The sequence below is a fragment of the Oncorhynchus gorbuscha genome, linkage group LG08, assembly GCF_021184085.1.
Source record: "Oncorhynchus gorbuscha isolate QuinsamMale2020 ecotype Even-year linkage group LG08, OgorEven_v1.0, whole genome shotgun sequence".
NCBI classification, from domain to species: domain Eukaryota; kingdom Metazoa; phylum Chordata; class Actinopteri; order Salmoniformes; family Salmonidae; genus Oncorhynchus; species Oncorhynchus gorbuscha.
Genome location: NC_060180.1, coordinates 25,823,576 through 25,846,345, shown reverse-complemented (window position 1 = coordinate 25,846,345; position 22,770 = coordinate 25,823,576). Strand labels below are relative to the sequence as shown.

The following is a 22,770-nucleotide window of genomic DNA, read 5'->3' as shown; positions in this document are numbered from 1 at the left end:
GGCAACAGATCTTAAACATACAATGTGTGCTATCTGTCTGTCTGTCTGTGTCCACCGGCACGTGTGTCAACCTCTCTTAGTCAAACAGGATTTCCTGTGGGATTTGCTCAAATTGAGTTACACAGCACATACACAGTACCTTCCATCGAGCAAAGAGTGTCTGTCTCTCTCTGTCCCCAAAGCTGATCCTCTTAAATGTGCCAAACACGGTGAGTAAGCAGAAATATAAATAAATATATAAATAAAAAGAACACCGGAAGCGCCATTAAACCTGATGTGTGAATCTAAGCGAATATGAATTAACCCTTTACATTCGTGGAAATGGGCTTATATGGATAGGGCCCAAAATAAGATAGAAAAGGCATGTGCATGACCATGGTAGCTATTAAAACACAACCCTTTGGAGAATATAGGGGAATTATCAGACCAAAGGTGAGGACAGTTCACCTGACACAAGACTGAATCCAAACATTACACTGTTGATTGTTTGTGCGTTTTACATTTACTGTACTTTTCACATTTGTCAGTAACGAAATCTGAAAATACTCTTGTTTCAATCAGTAAAATAACAAGAATATTCATGGAAATGTTGGGGTAGGTGCAATATACTGTAATATATATATATATGTACAGTTGAAGTTGGAAGTTTACATACACCTTAACTAAATACATTTAAACTCAGTTTTTTTAAACAATTCCTGACATTTAATCCTAGTAAAAATTCTCTGTCTTAGGTCAGGTAGGATCACCACTTTATTTTAAGAATGTGAAATGTCAGAATAATAGTAGAGATAATGATTTATTTCAGCTTTTATTTCTTGCATCACATTCCCAGTGGGTCAGAAGTTTACAAACATTAAATTAGTATTTGGTAGCATTGCCATCAAATTGTTTAACTTGGGTCAAAGGTTTCGGGTAGCCTTCCACAAGCTTCCCACAATAAGTTGGGAGAATTGTGGCCCATTCCTCCTGACAGAGCTTGTATAACAAAGTCAGGTTTGTAGGCCTCCTTGCTCACACACGCACTTTCAGTTCTGCCCACAAATGTTCTATAGGATTGAGGTCAGGGCATTGTGATGGCCACTCCAATACCTTGACTTTGTTGTCCTTAAGCCATTTTGCCTTTGGAAGTATGCTCGGGGTCATTGTCCATTTGGAAGACCCACTTGCGACCAAGCTAACCTGTTGAAACTAGGGGGCACTATTTTCATTCTTGTAAGGACAAGATGCTAGAATATGCATATAATTGACATCTTAGGATAGAAAACACTCTAAAGTTTCCCAAACTGTAAAAATATTGTCTGTGAGTATAACAGAACTGATATTGCAGGAGAAAGCCTGAGAAAAATCCAATCAGAAAGTGACTCATGTTTTGAAAGCTCTGCGTTCCGATGCGTCCCTATTGAGCAGTGAATGGTCTATCAACCAGATTCATTTTTCTACATATTCCCCAAGGTGTCTACAGCATTTTGACGTAGTTTCACGCCTTTATGTTGAGGAATGAGCGTAAGCGGCGACAATTCTAATTGAGGTGTTGTGGCAGGACTTGAAACAAGCAGTTCATGCTTGAAAACCCACAAAGATCGCTGAGTTAAAGCAGTTCTGCATGGAAAAGTGGGCAGGAAGAATTTGGTTGGAGTCGTTGCAGCTAAAAGTGGCACAACCAGTTATTGAGCGTAAAGGGGGGCAATTACTTTGTTGTTGTTATTTGTTCACTCAGATTCCCTTTATCTAATATTAGGTTTTGTTTGAAGAGCTGATAACATTCCGTATAAAAAAATGGAAAAATAGAGAACATGAGAAAGGGGGAAAATACCTTTTCACAGCAGTGTTATACTGATGATTCACCCCTAAATGCATCAGCAACCACAGCTAGTGAAATCCCTACAACCCTAAACAAAGACTTGCAGTCAGTTTTAGAATGGGTGGTCAGTAATAAACTAGTCCTGAACATCTCTGAAACTAAGAGCATTGTATTTGGTACAAATCATTCCCTAAGTTCAGGACCTAAGCTGAATCTGATCACGAATAATGTGGCGAATGAGAAAATTGAGGAGACTAAATGACTTGGTGTTTCCTGGGACTGTAAACTGTCATGGTCAAAACATTTTGATTGAACGGTTGTAAAGATTGGGAGAGGTCTGTCCAAGATTACACCACAATCCACAAAGCAGGTCCTGCAGGGTCTAGTTTGATCTTATCTTGATTATTGCCTAGTCATATGTTCAGGTGTTGCAAAGAAGGACATGCAGAAACTGCAGCTTGCCCAGAACAGAACGGCACGTCTTGCTCTTCACTGTAATCCGAGGGCTAATGTTGATGCTATGCACGCCAGTCTCTCTTGGCTAAAAGTAGACGAGAGACTGACTGCATCACTACTTATTTTTATGAGAAACATTGTCTTAGAATTTACTAATTGTTTGCATAGTCAACTTACACACATCTCTGACACACACACGTATCCCACCAGACACGTATGCCACCAGGGGTCTTTTTACAGTCCCCAGATGCAGAACAAATTCAAGGAAACGTATAGCATTAATAGAGCCAGGATTGCATGGAACTCCATTCCATCTCCGATTGCTCAAGTGAACAGCAAACCTGGTTTGAACAAAAATAACAGACAAAGCAACACGTATGTAGTTCTGACTTTGAGCTGTTCTTGTCTATTAATGTTCTGTATCATGTTTTGTGTGGACCCCAGGAAAAGTAGCAGCTGCTTTCGCAACAGCTAATGGGAGCGGTCTTTGGTGAACGGGGCTGAAATGGCTTTGGGGATCCCATCCAGCTGACCAACAGTTTCGCCCACCTGCTTCCAGAGATTTCTTCTCCCTCATCCTTTACCCTGTCTCCTGAGGGTCCGGCTCAGGGAGTTTCTGCCACAGGCCTGTACCCCCCCCCCCCCGGGCTCCCTCTCACATCAGGCCTCGAGGGTGTCTCAGGCTCCAGCCCCCCAACCTGCTTGGAGTGCTTCTCTTGATTATGTGAGACCTGCCTCCCCCCTCTCCCGCCAGTCCTCATGGAGGCACAGCCAAGGCCAGACATCCATGGCCATTCACCTTCCTCCAGCCGTCATCATTGGTAGTTCCATGGTGAGGCACATCTTCGGTTCTTGGAGCAAAAACCTCTGCTACCAGGGGGCTACAGTGAAGGATATCACAGTAATTATTCCGTCCGTCCTACATCAGCAGCCAAGAGCTGTTGCAGTTGTAGTGCAGGCAGTTGTAGTGGGATCAGTTGTAGTGGGATCAAATGATATCAACCAAAGCCCATGTAGGTGAGTTTCTAACATTCCATCATTGGTTACTCTGAGAGTTCCTCATACTGACATTGGCTGCAGCAAGGGTCTTAGTACTTCATATTTTTCTTTGAAACATTTAACCTTTATTTAAGTAGGCAAGTATCTGTCTTAAAGACTACTGCCACTCTGTTGGCTGAACTTTTATTGACAACGTTGACACTTTTTGGAAACAAAATATGCTCCACAGAGATTATGGACTCCACCCAAACCGTATAGGAGCCTATACCCTCTTTTCATCATTTCAAGGCTGCGTTAATGTATTGACTCGGAAACAAACCGAACCCCGCTCAGGTAACGCCTCCCATCCTTTCTAAGCATTGTCGTTGTGCTGTTGTCTATACTGCCAGGGGTGTTATCAGTTGTAATCTTGTACCCATTAGCTTGTACTCCACTCTTAGATCTGCTATTGTTAGCTCAAAAGGGAAGCCCACTGTGGTCTGCTCACCCAGCACTATTAGTACAATTGTGAATTCCATAAACGTGAATACCCCCTTGGTTTTCAAATCACAGAGGGCTTGGGCAACCAAAGACCATGTAGGTCAGTTTAGAACATTCCATCATTGGTTCCTCTGAGAGTTCTGCATACTGATATTGGCTGCGGCCTCAGGCCCTATCGTGCCAACCTTGGAAAAGGCATTCCAATTTCTACTCTCTCCTCTATTACAAATAGGGATAGACCCTCAGACAGGGCCTGCAACTGCCTATTGAACATAGCTTGTTTGAGTTGGAGACTCCATGTGACTTTAGACATCGTTGATGCAGCTGAACATTAGGAGCTTACTTCTTAAAAAACATCAAGATCTGGGCTATGCAGATGAATACGTGCATTCTGCTATTGACTTAAACTTGGTTCTTTGGGGACATTCTAGTCTCCGATATTAATATTGAGGGCTATAATACTTTCAGACCTGACAGAGGGTAGAGGTGATAAAGTGGCCATTCTTATAGATATTTATCCGTCTTTATTGAAATCCATTTCCCTTGCCTAAAAATCTGAGCTACTATTTTTAAGCCTTCGTCTGGGGAAAAATGTGTCCATAACTGTAATAGGGGTCTTACTGTCCTCCCTCAGCTAACCTTTATGCACTCTAGGAGTTAACTCATTTTGTCTTCTTTTACTGAATCAGTAGTTATTATCCTGGGTGACCTAAATTATGATTGGGAAATGTAGGCTTCAGACAATCTAAAAGACATGAGTAATGATCTAAACCTAACACAGCTGGTGACGAAGCCTATATGGCCCAAGCCTAAAGATCCTTCAAGGTCAACTTTGAATGATCTTATTCTAACGAATACACAATAAAAAAATAAGTTACTACATTACTCCATAGAGCTCTCTGTTTGCAAGGCCCTACTTCGTAAACGTCTGACTTATCTAACTCTGCCGTTGAAGTTTAGACACATATTGCCTAACCTGTTCATAGGATTGGTTAACTCTTGAGGTTCCTAGGGTCTCCAACGAGCTACAGTGCTGTGAAAAAGAATTTGCCCCCTTCTGATTTTCTCTATTTTTTCATACTGAATGTTATCAGATCTCCAACCAAAACCTAACAGTAGATAAAGGGAATTTAAGTTTACAAATATCGCTGTGGAGGAACTTTGGAATTCTTCTTTAACTCAGCGACATTTGTGGTTTTTCAAGCATGAACTGCTCGTTTCAAGTCCTGCCACAACACCTCAATTAGGAGCAGGTCTGGACTTTGACTAAGCCATTCCAAAACTTCAAATGTCTTGCTTTTTAGCCATTTGTGTGTTTTGGATCATTGTCTTGCTGCATGACCCAGCTGTGCTTTAGCTTTAAGTGCGATTGCACTTAAAGAAACTTTCAAAGTTCTTAATCATTTTACGGATTGACTGACCTTCATGTCTTAAAGTAATGATGGACTGTTGCTTCTCTTTGCTTATTTGAGCTTTTCTTGCCATAATATTGACTTGGTATTTTACTATCTTCTGTATACCACCCCTACCGTGTCACAACACAACTGATCAAACTGGCTCAAATGCATTAGACACACCTGTTAATTGAAATGCATTCCAGGTGACTACAGTACCTCATGAAGCTGGTTGAGAGAATGCGACAGGGTAGCCTAGTGGTTAGAGCGTTGGACTAGGCACCGAAAGGCTAACAAGGTACAAATCTGTTGTTCTGCACCTGAACCACTGTTCCTAGGCTGTCATTGAAAATAAGAATTTGTTCTTAACTGACTTGCCTAGTTAATTAAATAAATGTTTTAAAAAAGTGTGGAAAGCTGTCATCAAGGCAAAGGGTGGCTTCTTTAAAGAATCTCAAATCTCAAATATATTTTTATCTGTTTAACACTTTTATGTTTACTACATGATTCCATGTGTTATTTCACAATTATTCTAAATGTAGAAAATAGTAAAAACCCTGGAATTAGTAGGTGTGTCCAGACTTTTGACTGGTAATGTATATGTATATTTTGTGTATATTAATGTTGTATTGTGCAGGGCACACTTGAAAAAGAGACTTAGGTCTCAATATGTCTTCCCTGGTGAAAATTAAGGTACAAATATTCAATGCAGGCTCACAGGTCATTGAGGTAACTAGAGCCTTGGGTGAGCACTATGGTAACAGGTCATTGAGGTAACTAGAGCCTTGGGTGAGCACTATGGTAACAGGTCATTGAGGTAACTAGAGCCTTGGGTGAGCACTATGGTAACAGGTCATTGTTTAAGTCGCCTCAGTCTTCTTCAGCAGGATAGATACTATTTCCTCTTCTTTCTCTCCTCTATTGCTCCCCCCCCCACACTCTCCCAGCAAAGCAGTCTCAGCTAGAGGACTCAACCAACACACAAACCAAACCCATTTATCACCATGGAAACCAAACAACTCCCTCTGTCTATCGCAAAGGCGAGAGAGGGAGAGAGCGGGCATCTTCAATAGGTACTTAGACTCAAAAAGTGGCAAAAACAGGGAGGGTGAGTATGAGTACCGCTATAGTTTTCACTCTAATGCACCAGCAACCTACTACTTGGCACAGGCTCTCAGACTCTCTCCCTATAGTTGAGTTTTGAATATAAATAAATATATGACCGTCAAATGTTTAACATGTCAGTTTGCAAACCAGCCTCGCACAGTCACTGTGATTTGTTATCCTGCCAATGAACCAACAAGTCAAATTCAAAATGGATTAAATTGGGAGGGTTTTCTCACCCATCACCTCGAATGCATTTCAATTAACAGGTGTGCCTTGTAAAAAGTTAATTTGTGGAATTTCTTTCTGTCTTAATGCATTTGAGCCAATCAGTTGTGTTGTGACAAGGTAGGGGTGGTATACAGAAGACAGCCCTATTTGGTAAAAGAACAAGTCCATGTTATGGAAAGAACAGCTCAAATAAGCGAAGAGAAATGACAGTCCATCATTACTTTAAGACATGAAGGTCAGTCAATATGGAACATTTCAAGAACTTTGAAGTGCAGTCGCAAAAACCATCAAGCGCTATGATGAAACTGGCTGTCTTGAGGACCGCCACAGGAAAGGAAGAACCAGAGTTACCTCTGCTGCAGAGGATACGCTCATTAGAGTTAACTGCCCCTCAGATTGCAGCCCAAAAAAATATTCATAGTGTTCAAGTGACAGACACATCTCAACATCAACTGTTCAGGGGAGAGACTATGTGAATCAGGCCTTCATGGTCAAAGTTCTGCAAAGAAACCACTACTAAAGGACACCAATAATAAGAGGAGACTTGCTTGGGCCAAAAGCAAGGAAAGTCCAAATTTTGAGATTTTTGGTTCCAACCGCCGTGTCTTTGTGAGACGCAGAGTAGGTGAACGGATGATCTCGTGTGTGGTTCCAACCGTGAAGCATGGAGGAGGAGGTGTGAGGGTGCTTTGCTGGTGACACTGTTGTGATTTATTTAGAATTCAAGACACACTTAACCAGCATGGATACCACAGCATTCTGCAGCAATACGCCATCCCATCTTAGTGGGACTATCATTTGTTTTTTAACAGGACAATGACCCAACACACCTTCAGGCTGTTTAAGGGCTATTTGACCAAGAAGAAGAGTGACAGAGTGCTGCATCAGATGACCTGGCCTCCACAATCACTCAACCTCAATCCAATAGTAATGGTTTGGGATGAGTTGGACCGCAGAGGGAAGGAAAAGAAGCCAACAAGTGCTCAGCATACTCCTTCAAGACTGGTGGAAATGTATTCCAGGTGAAACTTGTTGAGAGAATACCAAGTGTGTGCAAAGCTGTCATCAAGGCAAAGGGTGGTTACTTTAAAGAATCTAAAATCTAAAATATATTTTGATTTGTTTAACACTTTTTTTGGTTACTACATGATTCCATATGTGTTATTTCATAGTTTAGATGTCTTCCCTATTAATTTGCAATGTAGAATATAGTAAAACTAAAGAAAGACCCTTGAATGAGTAGGTGTGTCCAAACGTTTGACTGGTACTGTAAGTATTCACACCCCTTTACTATGACACTTCAAATTGAGCTCGGGTGCATCCAACTTCCTTCGATCATCCTTGAGATGTCACTTGATTGGAGTCCACCTCTGGCCAATTCAATATTTTGGAAACGATTTAGAAAGAAACACAGCTGTCTATATAAGGTCCCACGGTCGACAATTTCGAGAAAAAAAAGTTTTCACTTTGTCACTGTGGGGTGTACTTGCTGAAGGCACTGTAACTCCCTGCTTATAGCTATTTGCTAAGCAGCAGACAGCTCGTTGAGCGTCTACCGCACTAATACGGGTCTCTAAATTGAATAGGTCCCATTTCGGAAATGTGTTTGTTTTAAAAGAATATCCTCGGCTCCTAGCAATCTAGGGTATTTATCCGAATCAATTCCAAATGATGTGAGTCAAATTATTCAAACTAAAAGTTGTTCCCTGACGCCAGAGAGTGACTCAAGTTCAAAATGTGATTTTTTGACAAGAATTAGTGTAAGAGAAGCACTAGCCACTGAAGAGCCAAACTGTATACATTCTCGGGCAGTAACAGTAATATTACAATATAGGGCTTGGAGTGTGAGGAATGTAATCTCGCTACATACTGTATGCTTCTTTTGATAAATGATCCGATAACTCTCCCAAGTGAAACCCATGGTAATCATGCTTTTTAGAGAATAAAAAAAAACAGACACACACAACTAAGGTTTATACAGAATCCACCAAACATGACTTGCTTACAATATCCTTTCTTTCAAGTAACCTACTAAACCACAAGCCCAATGATCGTTCTCTCTGCAGCTGACAGCGTTTCAGAAACAGTACATTACAGAAAGGTTAAGACAGAAAGGTACACATCCACAGCCTATAATAAACAGAGAAGCAGGACACCAGGGCTTGGATTTAGTGAGAATGAGGATTTAACAAGTACTGGCAGGAGAGCCGGCCAATGCTATTGTGTACAGATTCCGACAAGCATCTCTAGGCCACACAAGGCATACAGTATAGTAGGGAGAGAAATGAAATAAGAAAGCATAGAATTGTGCACTGAACCAGTCCCTGACCTATAAAAAAAAAAAGATTCACAACAGCACATTCACAACAGCACATTCACAACAAGCACGATCAGCTACATACAAATCAAATGCACACGCAGATGCACGATTAGACATGGAGGCATGCATACTCACGTGTGCACACACTCACGAGCACACACACAGAGGGGGAGGTTGCGCTTACTTTAGCATGGGCTGTTTGGTGTTGGCAGACGGGTCACCGTCCTGGGGCTGCAGGGGCTTTTTGGTCACCTGCTTGTAAATGTTCCGGGCCATCACACCCAGCCACAGCATGGTGGAGAGGGACGAGTAGTGTAGCACCATGCCAACCTGCACCAGGGGACACAGACAGACATGGGTCACTCGCTGTATGTATCTTCGCGTCGTGTCCCACTCTCGTCTTCACATTCTTCATGTCCCTCTCACGTCCACTTCTTCACACCCAGTTGACTCACAGAGAGTTCTTTTCCAGACACAACAAGCATGCCGTCAAAGTACCCTACTCACAACGTCACTAACATTTTCCTCCCCTCCAAAGATCAATTGCAGCGGGAGCGGAAGACTGTGACCTGTTCATTAGTGCAAGCAAGCACATGTACACGCACGCACACACGCACACACACACGCACGCACGCACGCACACACGCACGCACGCACGCACACACCCACATCCGCCATCAATAACATCAGAGGACTCAGGACAGTAACCTTGAGCCGTCAACAATAAACCACAATATAAATGTCAGTCACGTCTACAATGCAAACAGACATTGCATCCCATCCTCTCTTGTTCTATTATTCCTGAATTATGCTTGAATGGGAATCTGACATTGTTTTAAGGCTTTAACAGGAGACACAAAGGCACAGATACGAGGGAGAAAGAGAGCAAGAATAGAGGAAAGACAGAATTAGAAATGCATTGTGTCCTCTTTCCACAAACACACTCCTCAGTTCGCTCAGAGGGCCCAAAACTCCGAAGCATCCAATCAAATAACTCGCTCCAGTCTGCCAGGCTTAACCAACTCTACAGGGACTGAAGGAACCATACAGGAGTCAGACATGACACTGATTTGAAATAACCTCGAGACTGGTTAACGGTGGAAGAAGCTCCCAGTGAGTAGGTGGTGGTCTGTGATTCAACCAATCAATGATTGCACTCTGTGAAAAGGGTTCTACATACAACCCAAAAGGGTTCTACATGGAAACAAAAAGGGTTCTCCTATGGGGACAGCTGAATAACCCTACCCTTTTAGGTTTTAGATAGCACCTTTTGTTTCTAAGAGTGCAGCTATAACCCACATTCTTTGGACTGAAAGGAACGCTGGCTGACTGGACAAACAACCACTGATGTAGGATGGAATGGAACCCAAGTAATAAGGTCTTCAGGGGGTGAGTCGTATTACACTGAACTAGTCCTTGACCTCAAGAAGATATGAACAGCACATTCACGACATGCAATATCAGCTATAGAAAACTCAAAAGGGATCAAATCAATCTTTCGTACACACACACACACACACACACAAAAGGATGTGTTTTAATTAGTTATTTTGTGACATGTGAATATATAACTGGATAACATTCAGATCATATATAAATAGATACGTTTAATGGTTCACTATATTTATTTTTATGAAATTCACTGAGTAGGGATGATCCTCCCCTTCCCCCTCTGTGGAGCCTCCACTGACACACACACACAAAGACGCACACACACACACACACACACACACATAGAGTAGACCGATGCACACAGCGTGGAATGGTCAGGGGAGGGAGGAAGAGTGACCCAGTATAACTTTGCAGTAGTATAGTCTTTAGCTACTGTATGTCACTGTCACAAGGAGTGGTATGAAAGTGTGGTATGTTTGAATCACAGAGGAATGATTGGGTCTGTCAGTGTGGAGTATAATTGAGTGAGTCTGGGTTAGGGTCAGTGTTACTGTCGCAGTGTGGCTTATAAGTAAGAGATCACTAACATTAGAGAATGCAAAGTGACAGTGAGGAGTGGGTTGGAGGAAGGAAACGAGAGAGGAGAAGGAGATGTAGAGGGAGAGAGAGAGAGAGAGAGATGGGGGAGGTTTGCAGAGGAAGGGGGTTTGCGAGTGCTTGAAGTGCCGAGAGAGGCTGCCAGAGACGGTTCCAGAGCTCCTTGAAGTTTGCCTGTCAGAGGGGGTGGTGTGTAACAGCTCCCCTGGGGTGGTGGCACCATGCTGGGCCTGAGCGGGATCCATCTGCAGGCAGGGTGGAGGGACGGAGGAGGGTGGAGAGGTGTTTGTGATCACACATATCCTTACTACCAGCTCCTCTAGCAATCAGCCATGTAATCATCCCAGACACTGTCCCCACTGCTGGGAACAGGGGAACAGCCTCAAACCCATTGAGAGGAGGGGAGACAAACCGGGCCCAAATAATCCCACAGCAATGCCGAGTTACCCATTAAAAATGCAGTGCTTCAACATTAGGCAACGTGATTCAATCAGATCAATAGCCAGTGGTAAGGAGCACCGGAGACACTGTGCAGAACACACCTGCGGAAATAATGACATTGGGAGAAGGGTAATATCCACACAAGATGTCCTTTGCTTTACAGGCATCTCTCAAACTGTGGCATCTCGGCAAGATGTCTGCATGTCACTCAGAGCATACGTTGCCAATGCATCCATGTGGACGGAAAAATCTGATGTGGAATATGCTAATCATATGCCATTACGCAGTGGGGGAGCAGGTGGGTCGATGGGGGGGGGTGGAGTTTCAAGCCGCAACACCGGCTGAACTGTGTCACACAATGTAGTTGTCGACGCTTGCTTGACGGGCGCGGCATGAACCAGAGGCGCCTTGTCATGCAGGTGAAAGAGGACCCAAAAGCGACTTGGCGAAAACAGAGTCTTTAATCCAGTAAAGTAAATACAATCAAAAAACACAAGTTTCACTCGAAATGACGAGGACAAACTGGAGACTCGATCTTGAACAGCAGGTGAACAGCAGGTTGCCTCGGGAAGGCACTTGAACCAGACAGACTCAGACACCTGCTCACCACGCAGCATCTGAGGAAAACACGACACGACAGGGCGATACACAAACACAGCACGGTGAATTCTAGACAAGGAACCGACAGGGCAGAAACGAATAACAAGGAGAGAAATAGGGACTCTAATCAGGGAAAAGGATCGGGAACAGGTGTGGGAAGACTAAATGATTGATTAGGGGAATAGGAACAGCTGGGAGCAGGAACGGAACGATAGAGAGAAGAGAGAGCGGGAGAGTGAGAGAGGGAGGGGGAGAGAGAGGGATAGAAAGAGGGAAAGAACCTAATAAGACCAGCAGAGGGAAACGAATAGAAGGAAGCACAGGGACAAGACAAGATAATAAATGACAAAACATGACACGCCTAGCCTAGCTAGCTGTCTCTCTGTCCGAGCCAACCCTCCTGACAGGCAGCCAAGGCATGCCAGGCACTGTTGGCTTCCATGAGCTACAGTGAGCTACGGTGATCGATGTGTTTGGCTCCACACTGAGGTGGACTCATTGTGTTTTAGAACAAGAAGATGTCTAAACTGTTGGTGACAGGAGGGCGAGGCAGCAGCCCCGGGGGTCCCGGGTTCACTGACGGACTTGGTTCTGACCAGAAAAGAATAGAGGGTGAGTTTGAAGCCTTCGAAACCTCAACTGAAAAGGTAGAACGAGAGAAAAGCTGGCTAAATGCTCCACACGCTGAGGAGAGATCGCAGAGGCAAGATGACGTGTTCAAATGGACGTATCGTACTCTCGTTTAAACCTACAGTGTCATCTAGCCGTCAATCTCTCAAAATGTAGCCATGTGCCTGGTCTTCATACTCCTTATTTTGTCAAGACACGGTTGAGTCTATCGCAAACGCTGACGTTTTAACTCCACATCAACCGGTATCCATTCTTTGTAACGTCTTCCTATCAATCTCCCCCAAAACAACAATGGGCATGCATACCCAAGTCTGGTTTTCTTACTCCTTATTTTGTCAAGACAAGATTGAGTCTATCGCTAACCCTGAAATCAAAACTCCCCAACAACCATAATAACCCTTTCACACGAGTATCAGTCAAGCCAAAGATTGACTAAGAGGTAAGCATCTCTATTCAAAAGCTGAAACCTCTCTTACCTGATGTCTCCAACCATCTGCTTTATCTTTAAGTAAAGGACTCAGGATACACCTCAGGTCTTGACATGCACCACCAATTAGCCACCCCAATGCTATCCTTCCCCTCGCTGCCTCCAGGCTCGGCCCTAAAAACAGTAGGTATGGCAGGATCCTCCCACGTTGACACATTTCCCCTGATCTCTTCTATTTTCTAACATCTCAGAGCTAAGCGTTAATGCTCCCAGCAGGAAAGAAAGCACTCCTGTGACCCGTTAGCTAACCCACACCGGCATACAGGCCTCGTAACCAGCCGCGTCCCGCAGCGCTTACGGGTGCCTGTGTCTCGCTCTCTCTCCACCTATCTCTCTCCCTCACTCGCTCTCTCTTTCTCGTTCCCTTTCTCTCGCTCTCTCTGTATTTTCTCATTCTCGTTCACAAGCCTCAGGCTAAGAGACGGAGGTGCCACCTACGGAGGAAGAGCGAGCCAAGCGGTAGGCAACATCAGTAACGGCAGCCATACTCCTACTCCCCTTGAGACGACGGCAAAACAACACCCTCATTAGGACAACAAACTGCAGGGTAAAAATCCCCTGGGGGCCAGGTCGGGAAACCCCTGGAGGGACAGGAAACCTGGCTTTCGTCACAGGATATGTACTGCCAGCCAAATATATCAATAGGAAACGCACAGGAAGACAGCTAGCTGGATAAAGCATTCGTTCATCTACTGTACGGTAGGCAAATTAAGCTGGATGGACTGTACTGTACTGTCGAACACTGTGTAGGGAGAGAGAGAGAGAGAGAGAGAGAGAGAGAGAGAGAGAGAGAGAGAGAGAGAGAGAGAGAGAGAGAGGGAGCTATACGTACTGCACTGTGCACTCTGAGCACCTCAATAGACATTCATAATCATTTCCACCGGAGAGCTTTGAGAGGGCGGAAATGAAAAGGCAGTGCACTTACTGCTTGACAGATGATGGGGTATTTGATTCGATTGATGCCTCCGGCAAACACAGTGAAGGTCAGAGCCGTGTGGAAACAGAAGTTGAGGAGCATGTGCCATCCCTTCCGACTGATGCGGATTGTGCTGCCAAAAGAAAAACCCACACAGTCAGTCAAATGAATATGAATAGCACAGAGAATCAGGGGAATGGATTACAGATTGATGGAGAGGATGTTGAACATTTTAGAGTTTTCAAAATACCCACTTCAATCATGCAGGTCATTTATTAGGATATAAGGGGGATGAGACATATGGGGATGAGGTGAACATCTGGGGAAATGCAATGTACATATGCCCTGAATTAATACCCAGATTTTAAAGCACAGCCATGTCATGCAATTCATCGTTCAGATCATATACAGGGAAGAACAGAAAACAGATGATGAGAAAATAGAAATAACGGGATGAGGTGAAAGTCACTCTCTGCCACATGGACTCAAATTCCCAGAAGGCCTGGATTATTGAGTCATTGTTAGTTTTACACTTAAGACATGGACGCTGCTGTCCACATTTTTTAAAAATTTAGTCTCGTGTAATACATCCTATACATTCGTTTATACTGGATTAATCGTCCATTTTTGTTCACCGCAGTTCCCTCCACCGTGTGCCAACATCAGTTAGTTTTAAGTCTTGGTTCCAATAGTTGTCAGTTGGATAAGGCTCTCTGCAAGGTTTCGTGTATCTTACCTGTCATATGAATATCATTTTCTGACTCAAATAGGAATTCCTTACGGTTGCTCTGATGTCCAAAATATTTCAAATAGGCATTTCGTCATATCAAAGTTGCATGTGAAAATATACATTGGTACCTCCAGAACTGCTTTTTAAAATTCTATCATGGAAATACATGTTTCTCCTATTACCAAGTAATCTATGCCTTTAGTTTTCCATGTGGACCAATTTTTTGGTGGATTCTGAAAAACTATCCGAGTATTGTTCATAGGTTTGTGTTTGAAGGGAGTGATAATAGGTTCTTGTAGAATACGTTTCAATGTCTTCCATATTTTTTTTTACAATGTTCTTAACTTTATCCTTTGAAAATAGACACGTAGACAGTTTCTGGGGATGAGCACGTGCAGCTTAAATATGTACCCATTGTTTCTCTTTACGGCATTTAACTATATCTCGTAAGTTAAAAGCCCATGATGGAACACTAGTCACTTTAATCATGTTTACATACTGCTTTACTCATCTCATATCTATACTGTATTCTATTCCATTGTATTTTAGTCAATGCCACTCCGACACTGCTCGTCCTAATATTGATATATTTCTAGATTTGTGCGTATTGTTGTGAATCGTTTTTAGATACTACTGCACTGGTGGAGCTAAGATCACAAGCATTTCACTTCACCCGCAACAACATCTGTTAAATATGTGTATGGGACCAATAAAATTCGATTTGATTTGAAAATGTGATTTCATTTGATTCGGGTGGTGAGTCCATATAAGGTTAAAACCACCTTCAAACTCAAAGTTGTAGAATCTTCCTTTTGATTCTAAGAGTTTTCTTTGCCCATATAAAGTCTGTTATGACCAAGTATACTTTTTCAAAGAATGTCTTTGAGGGGAGTAATTAGTATTACCGAAGATAAATGGAAAACCTTTGGGAGACATGCCATTCTGAAGAGAGAGAGAGAGAGAGAGAGAGAGAGAGAGAGAGAGAGAGAGAGAGAGAGAGAGAGAGAGAGAGAGAGAGAGAGAGAGAGAGAGAGAGAGAGAGAGAGAGAGAGAGACAGACCCTTAGGCATGGCACTTAACCTATATTGCCACTCTGTGTCCAGCTGTTGGAAAAAAACACTAAGAATATGTGGGTTAGCCAATCCGGATGCAGCATCCAGGTCAAATAATCTATCCAGTATCCTAAATCAGCATTATCCTCATCATTTTCACCAGTGCCATTATACACCAGGGGGAAGACATGTATAGGAAAGCAACCTCTGTCCAGAGAAAGAGAGAGAGAGAGAGAGAGCGCAAGACTGAAAGAGAGTGAGAGAGACCACAGGAAGAGGGAGACCAGAGACCAGAGAGAGAGAGACCAGAGAGAGAATTAGTGAAAACAAGTGATAATGAGAGAGACATACAGACAGAGAGAGAGGGAGATGGAGAGAGAGAGCAGCAGTATCCAGTGAGGCGTGTCTGAGTTAGTGTGCAGTGTTATGTGCCAAAGAGGAGAGGAAGTGCTGCTTTTTAGGTGCTAAACTACAACCAAGGAGGCTCTAGGAGATGGCCATAAATCACTGCAGCCTCTGCCTGCCACCCAGTGCTTGTCATGGGCCTGGCTATGGGCTCTTATTGGGTCAAGTACATTCACCTGGAACCCCTCCACTTCCTCGTTCCCCCGGGACAGCATGTGGCTAAACTGACCTCTCACTTGTTCTCCTTGGCCCGAGGGGATATTCTCAAGGGTGAACTTGGGAGTCCAAATGGAACAAACCCTTGATAATAGGCTCACCATCGTCACTATTCAGTCAATACACAATCCCTTTGTTTGAAATACACTAACCTTATAGGAGTCAGTGAAGCACTGAAATGACCTCTACAGTACACGTGTGGCAAAACTGACCCCTTACTCGTTCTCCTTGGCCGAGGGGAGGGAACGTTCCGAAGGGTTAACTTTGCCCCTGTGGAATTAGCACTTGTGTTAGCTCACCAGCTGAACTATTCAGTGGTGCTACACTAACTACACACTCCCCTTGCCTGGAATACACTAACGTTATGACAGTCAGTGACGTTACTTCTACACATTTAGGACATTTTTCTGATTTGAGACCTGCGTTCACAACTCAAGACGTTCGCGTAAATCGGTCACTGACATCAATGGGAGACTGGTGTGCACGGATCTCAATTCAGAATGTCATCCTTAGAGCATTTCTACAGTAAGGAAGACACGGCTTGGCTATGTTGTTTCGCCTTTGGACATGGAGGGAGGCGAGGTGTTGTAGCGTTGTACTCCTGCTGCAGCTGTGATACGATGGCTCATTCCCTCTGAGAACAGGGTGTCTCCCGACCGCGGCGCCACGACATCACTCCTCCCAGACTGCAGTTACCCGTCTTCGTCGTCCATCTACCCTTGTAGACTGGGTTAGGTGACAACGTCATGAAAACGACGCGCACAGATAGCTACCGACAATGACAAGAAGCTGCCAATGTGGGGAATTGTTAAGTGGCTCGTTTAATCTTGTTCTTAATACCATGTCTTGTTTTGAGGTGTTTTGACTGATTTTATGTCAATGCTAATATGACAAATAAAAAATCGCTAGCTAGTTAAAACCTGTTGGGGATAGGGCTGTTTACTGTCCCCTCTGGAGTAATTGCGTGCCCATAGTAAACAGATTTTTTTTTGTCAAAAGTTGCTAATAAATGCAAATAAAAAATATTATTGAATAGAAAACACTCTAAAGCTTCTAAAACCGTTTAAATTATGTCTGTATGTAAAGCAGAACTCTCAGGGCAGTCATTCTCCCAAACTCTCTCTTGTCATCAGAAAAGTTGGCCCAACTTTGACGTAATCGCGCCCACCCTTCCCAAGCACCTACAGGTCTGGGAACAGTCTCTTTGTCTTCAGCGCGATGTCTGCTTCCAATGGGGCTTCTCATTGTGAGAATCGCGTGCTCACGAGAGTTTTGGCGGGCCGAAACCTTTCGGTCACGCGAAAAAACAGGTTACTCTCATGCGCGCTCTGCTCCGGTCCTGTCTTTTTTCCAAGATCGATTAAACGGTGCCTGTGTTTCTGTTCGTCCTCACAATTGCTGTACACCTTTATAACATGTTAAAGCTAGATTATGAACTTAGTTTGACAAGTTTAGTCGACATATTTTGGCTGCATTTCAACCGAAATGTGTCGTGTTTGAGAACCGAAAGACACAGACTGCAAAACTAAACGCTGTTTTTGGTAAGTATAATTCCTTCCAGGTCTTCTGATGGAAGAACAGCAAGGGAAGGGAATATTTATGTGGTAAATTTGTTATTATTATATTATAAATTTGGGTTTCTGTGGACTCCAAGATAGAGGAGCGATAATGCTACTTTTTGAGCGCCGACTCATAGTATAGCCTAGTGAACGAAACCTGTAACGTTAAAAATAAATGTAACACAGCGATTGCATTCAGAAGAAGTATATCTTCCTATATATATGTAGAACATGCATATTTAGTCAAAGTTTATGATGTATATTCCTTGTTAGCTGACGTTATCTGCCGGAGCTATCGTCATTTCTCAGGACATTTGAGTAGCATTTTTTGAACGATGCATCATTGTAAACAGAGATTTATGGATATATATAGCATATTATTGAAAAAAACATAAATGTACTGTGTAACCTGTTATATTACTGTCATCTGATGAAGATTTCAAAATGAGCTGTGTCTTCGGTGGTGGTTTGACATAAATATGTGCTATGTTTTCGCCGTAAAACATTTTAGAAATCTGACTTGCTGGGTAGATAAACAAGGTGTTTATCTTTCATTTGAGCCATTGGACTTGTTAATGTGTGGAGGTTAAATATTTTTAGGAATATTTTTGCGTTCCATGCGCCACCTTCCAGCTGAACGTGGGGGGGAGTTCCCAAATGGGAACCCTAACCCCCTTCTGGTTAACCAACAACTGTAAAAAATGTATTTGAGAGACAACGAGTGCTCATTGTACAAATGTGTTTATGTTTTTGCTAAACATTAGAGACGGAATATAGTTCACATGTTGCCAACAGCATAAGCCAACCCCGTCTGTCGCCCCATAGTTGCGCACACATCGGTTTCGTTTCTGAACAACCAACCCGTCTATAGCCCTTCATTTTTGTCAATATCTCCTTTCCCTCTCTTTCTCAGAGTGGCCTCATAATGATGCCAAACTTACATTTGCTCATAGATCTTCACGACCCATTACACCCATCTACTTCCCATCAGAACCAAAGGCGGTATCAAAAAGGTCTCGTTTATTTCATCTGTCGTGTCAGAGACACGGAACAACTTTCTTTTTTGGTCTTTTATCCTCAGCACAGTGAAGGTATAGAAGGAATGAACGCTTGTCACATTCGGTCGCTTACTCCGTTGCTCGTGAGTGACTAACAAAGACTCAAAAGCGAAAATGAGGCCCGAACAAATAACAAGCTATCCATGGTTGCCTGGAGACCACACTGGATCATCAGTAGAGGACGACTAGACGAACGGACATATAGCACAGCCCTCGGGGATTCAAAGACCATACGGAGAGAGGTGACCGAGGTGGTCTGGCCATTATGGAGTAGGGGTAGTTTGACTCACGCACGCGCACACATCCCTCTAAACCGCACTGAGATACACAGGCGCGGCGCACACATCAATCCTCCAGTTCAGATGTCTGAGTCCGGCCCACAGCGGCTGACTCACAACCCAGGAGCATGACGGAGGAAAATGAAGAAAGGAAATATCCCAAAAAGGAGAGGCGGTGTGTTGTGATGGATACATGACCTGGATGTGTGTGTGTTTTTACCAAGCGTGGTTAGTTAACTGAAGATGAGAACTCACTTCAAATCCTTTCAACACAGAACTAAACAAACAGACAGACACATACTGTACACATGCACGCAGACAGACACATACTGTACACATGCACGCAGACAGACACATACTGTACACATGCACGCAGACAGACACATACTGTACACATGCACGCAGACAGACACATACTGTACACATGCACGCAGACAGACACATACTGTACACATGCACGCAGACAGACATATATCCCATGCCCCCCGCCCCCCACCACACACACGGTATTCCAAGGGTTTTTACCTGTGGTGCACGATATAGGTGATGATGGAGGCGAAGAGGCAGAGCAACATAACGGCCGTGCAGGCATACACGACCGGGTGCAGAAACTCCCCAGGGTACGGGGGGAAAGAAAGCACCTTCTTCAGATCCTATAGGAGAAAGAGAGAGAGGGAGAGAGAGGGAGAGAGAGGGAGAGAGAGAAAGAAAGAGAGAGAGAAAGTATATAAGAGTTTGCAATTGTACTCAATGCTTTGAATTGAGAGAGAAATGGACATGGAGAAGAGAGACAACGAGACAGTGGGGGGAGAGAGTGGTGGAGGTGGTAGAGCATGGCGGAGGTGGTAGAGCATGGCGCTTGTAACGCCAGGGTAGTGGGTTCGATCCCCGGGACCACCCATACGTAGAATGTATGCACACATGACTGTAAGTCGCTTTGGATAAAAGCGTCTGCTAAATGGCATATATTATTATATTATTATAGGTGGGCAGAGAGAGAGAGAGGGGGGGTGAAGAGAGAAAGATACCAGGGTCAGACACAACATATGGTATCGTATTTCACATACTATTCCGAAAAACAAACAATGTACTGAATGTGACAGTCTAAGAGCAAAGAAAACGAAGTGGACCTCATGTGTATGCTGTATCTGGGCAACCGAAAACAAAACACGTGCGCGCAATGCTCATTACCACATGAACAATGGTCCACAACAACTAAAAAACGTTATGTCGTGCAAACCATTCTCCGAATTTGCAAAACACACGTAGCACTCACGGGGAGCGAGAGAATCAGCATGACTCTCTCACTCTCTCTTAATGTCATACTACTAGAGCAGCAGACGCTCATTAGGAAAACTTCAACATCACGCTGCATCTGTGCTACACATCTGGAAGCATATATTGCCCTTTACAGGGCCTCACACAGGAGCGTTACTATGCTGTCACGTCACACTGAGAGCACACACATCATCGTGACAACTATGGACATGATTCTCTGGGAATGAGTTTGCTCCTCTTTCAGGGTTGGGTAAACATACGTTCTTCCACGTCATATCCATCAAGAAATAAGAACGCTAGCCGAGCTCCGTGGATATGGCTGCACTGTGACCATTCGTAAAACGGCATGGGGCAGTTGAAACAAGTCGCGAGGTGAATGGGAGGTGAGGACCAAATGGTTTCACATCCCTCCACTTCAAGACACAGTTAGCGCCATTGATTTGGCTGCACTGTGATCAACGCAGCCGCAGAACTGAATGGGCACCGTCGGAGGCCTGGTGTGGGAGTGAGCAGGGTTGGCTCCGTAGCTCCGTGTCTCTATGATGCCTCGTCCGTGTTCATGGCCGTGAGTGTATTCTACACAGCTGTCCTTCTCTATCACCACTTCCCCTGACCAGCTAACCCACAGGCTCACACAGGGACCGGTAGGGGCCGCTAGTGGCCTGTGGGGGCCCGTGACCCTGCTGTACTGTGTGACAAGCACTAATAGTCAGGGCTGGAGGGTAAGAGGGCTATGGCCAGAGGCGGATCTGGATCTCTTACAGATATGTAACAGTGTGACAGGGAGAGACGACCACGCAGAACATCACCAGTCAGTTCAATGGAGCCCGAACTGAAAGAGGCAGAGGGATAGCAGGGAAAGCGAGTGAGAGTGAGGAAGCTGGAGAGGAAGCGGGAGAGAGGAGATGAGGGTGAAATCGAGAGCGAGATAGAGAATTTGTCTGTGGAAGGAGGGGGAGAGAGCGTGAGAGGGCAAGGAAAAGAGAGGCAAAAGGAGAGGGAGGGCTGATTGCCGAGTACAACTACAATTCTCAGCTATAGCACATGACCATTCTGAAATGACGGGACCTTTTATTTATCCGCCCAGAGTGGTTAAAAGCACAGCGAAGGGCGAGTTCCCGGGGTTAAAAAGTGTCTCATGGGACATATCGACATCACTAGATCATCATCACTGAGGCTATAATGATAACTGAGACTGCTGTAGCTCCAGCCTCTTAGCCCCTGAGCCTTTACACCATTTTCAGCCATTTACCACTTGACCGACTGAACCAATCAAAACTACTCGTCGAATGCCCTCATATTGGATTCAAGGATCCTCCTGTTAAGTAAAAATCCATATATACCCAACTAATTCTTTATACCCTATCCACATATAGCCTGCTGAGAGTATCCCCATAACTCCAGGAGCAGACCTAGTATCTGAGAAATGGCGCTGCAGGAGGGGACTTTAGCTCACGGGGCTGCCGAGGACTGGATTTACTGCTGTGGGGTGAGGTGATTGGAGGAACACTAACAGTCATCTGACTGGCTCGGGTCAAACGGTAGGAAGGGGCTCAGAGGAGAGGAGGGGAAAGGGGAGGGTAGGAAAGGGAAGGCGGGGGGGGGGGATGAAGAGAAGAGAAAAGAGCATGGAGAGGTGGAAGAGAGGAGATGAAAAGTGTGCAATGTATGGAGGGTTAGAAGCAAAGAAGAAGGGCAAGATGGAGGAGGAGTGGGGGAGGAGGGAGATGTCACTTTCATCAGACCGAGAAAAATTGTGAATCACACTGCAGGGTGCATGACTGCCTGCTTTGAACAAATAGTTCTCAGCGTTGCCAGTCCCAGTGTTAAAACTCCTGGGGAGATGCAGGGAGAGACAGACCTCTCATACAGTGGACAGTTGAACAAAGACTGCAGGGTGATTGATGCCAAATACTGGCGCATCAACTCCCCTCACAACCGAATGATCCCATTGGTCGAAAATCAACGTCCCAGGAAATGGAGAAAAAGACCCGCATATTCTCCCAATCGCAAAACATCCTTTTAACATTATCATCGCTGGTGTTGTCTCGACACTCTTAGAAAAACCTCAGATAGATAGTCGGCTGTCCCCATTAGGATAACCTTTTGAAGAACCCTTTTTGGTTCCACGTAGAACCCTTTCTACAGGGTTCTACCTTGAACCAAAAAGGGTTCTCCTATGGAGAGAGCCGAAAAACCCTTTTCAAACCCTTCTCTCTTTTTTTCCTAAGAGTGTAGTTGCTTAACAGACACATAATGCAATATCCATAACCATCATAGTTTGCCTGTAGGGGGAACAAAACAATACAGCATATCCCTAATTGTTCATATAGCAGTGATACT

At 44.2% G+C, this 22,770-nt stretch overlaps 1 protein-coding gene across 1 annotated transcript in view; it reads right to left on the bottom strand.

Annotated features, from left to right (window-relative positions):
• The window catches only part of LOC124041401 (adhesion G protein-coupled receptor A3-like), a 209,797-nt gene that overhangs the window by 15,885 nt on the left and 171,142 nt on the right, over positions 1–22,770 (bottom strand). Inside the window, exons 13-15 of the mRNA XM_046358926.1 lie at positions 19,675–19,802; positions 13,861–13,984; positions 8,973–9,118 (exon numbers count right to left, since the gene is read on the bottom strand). Coding sequence (XP_046214882.1) covers positions 8,973–9,118; positions 13,861–13,984; positions 19,675–19,802 — 398 coding nt within the window. The remainder of the gene's footprint in view (positions 1–8,972; positions 9,119–13,860; positions 13,985–19,674; positions 19,803–22,770) is intronic.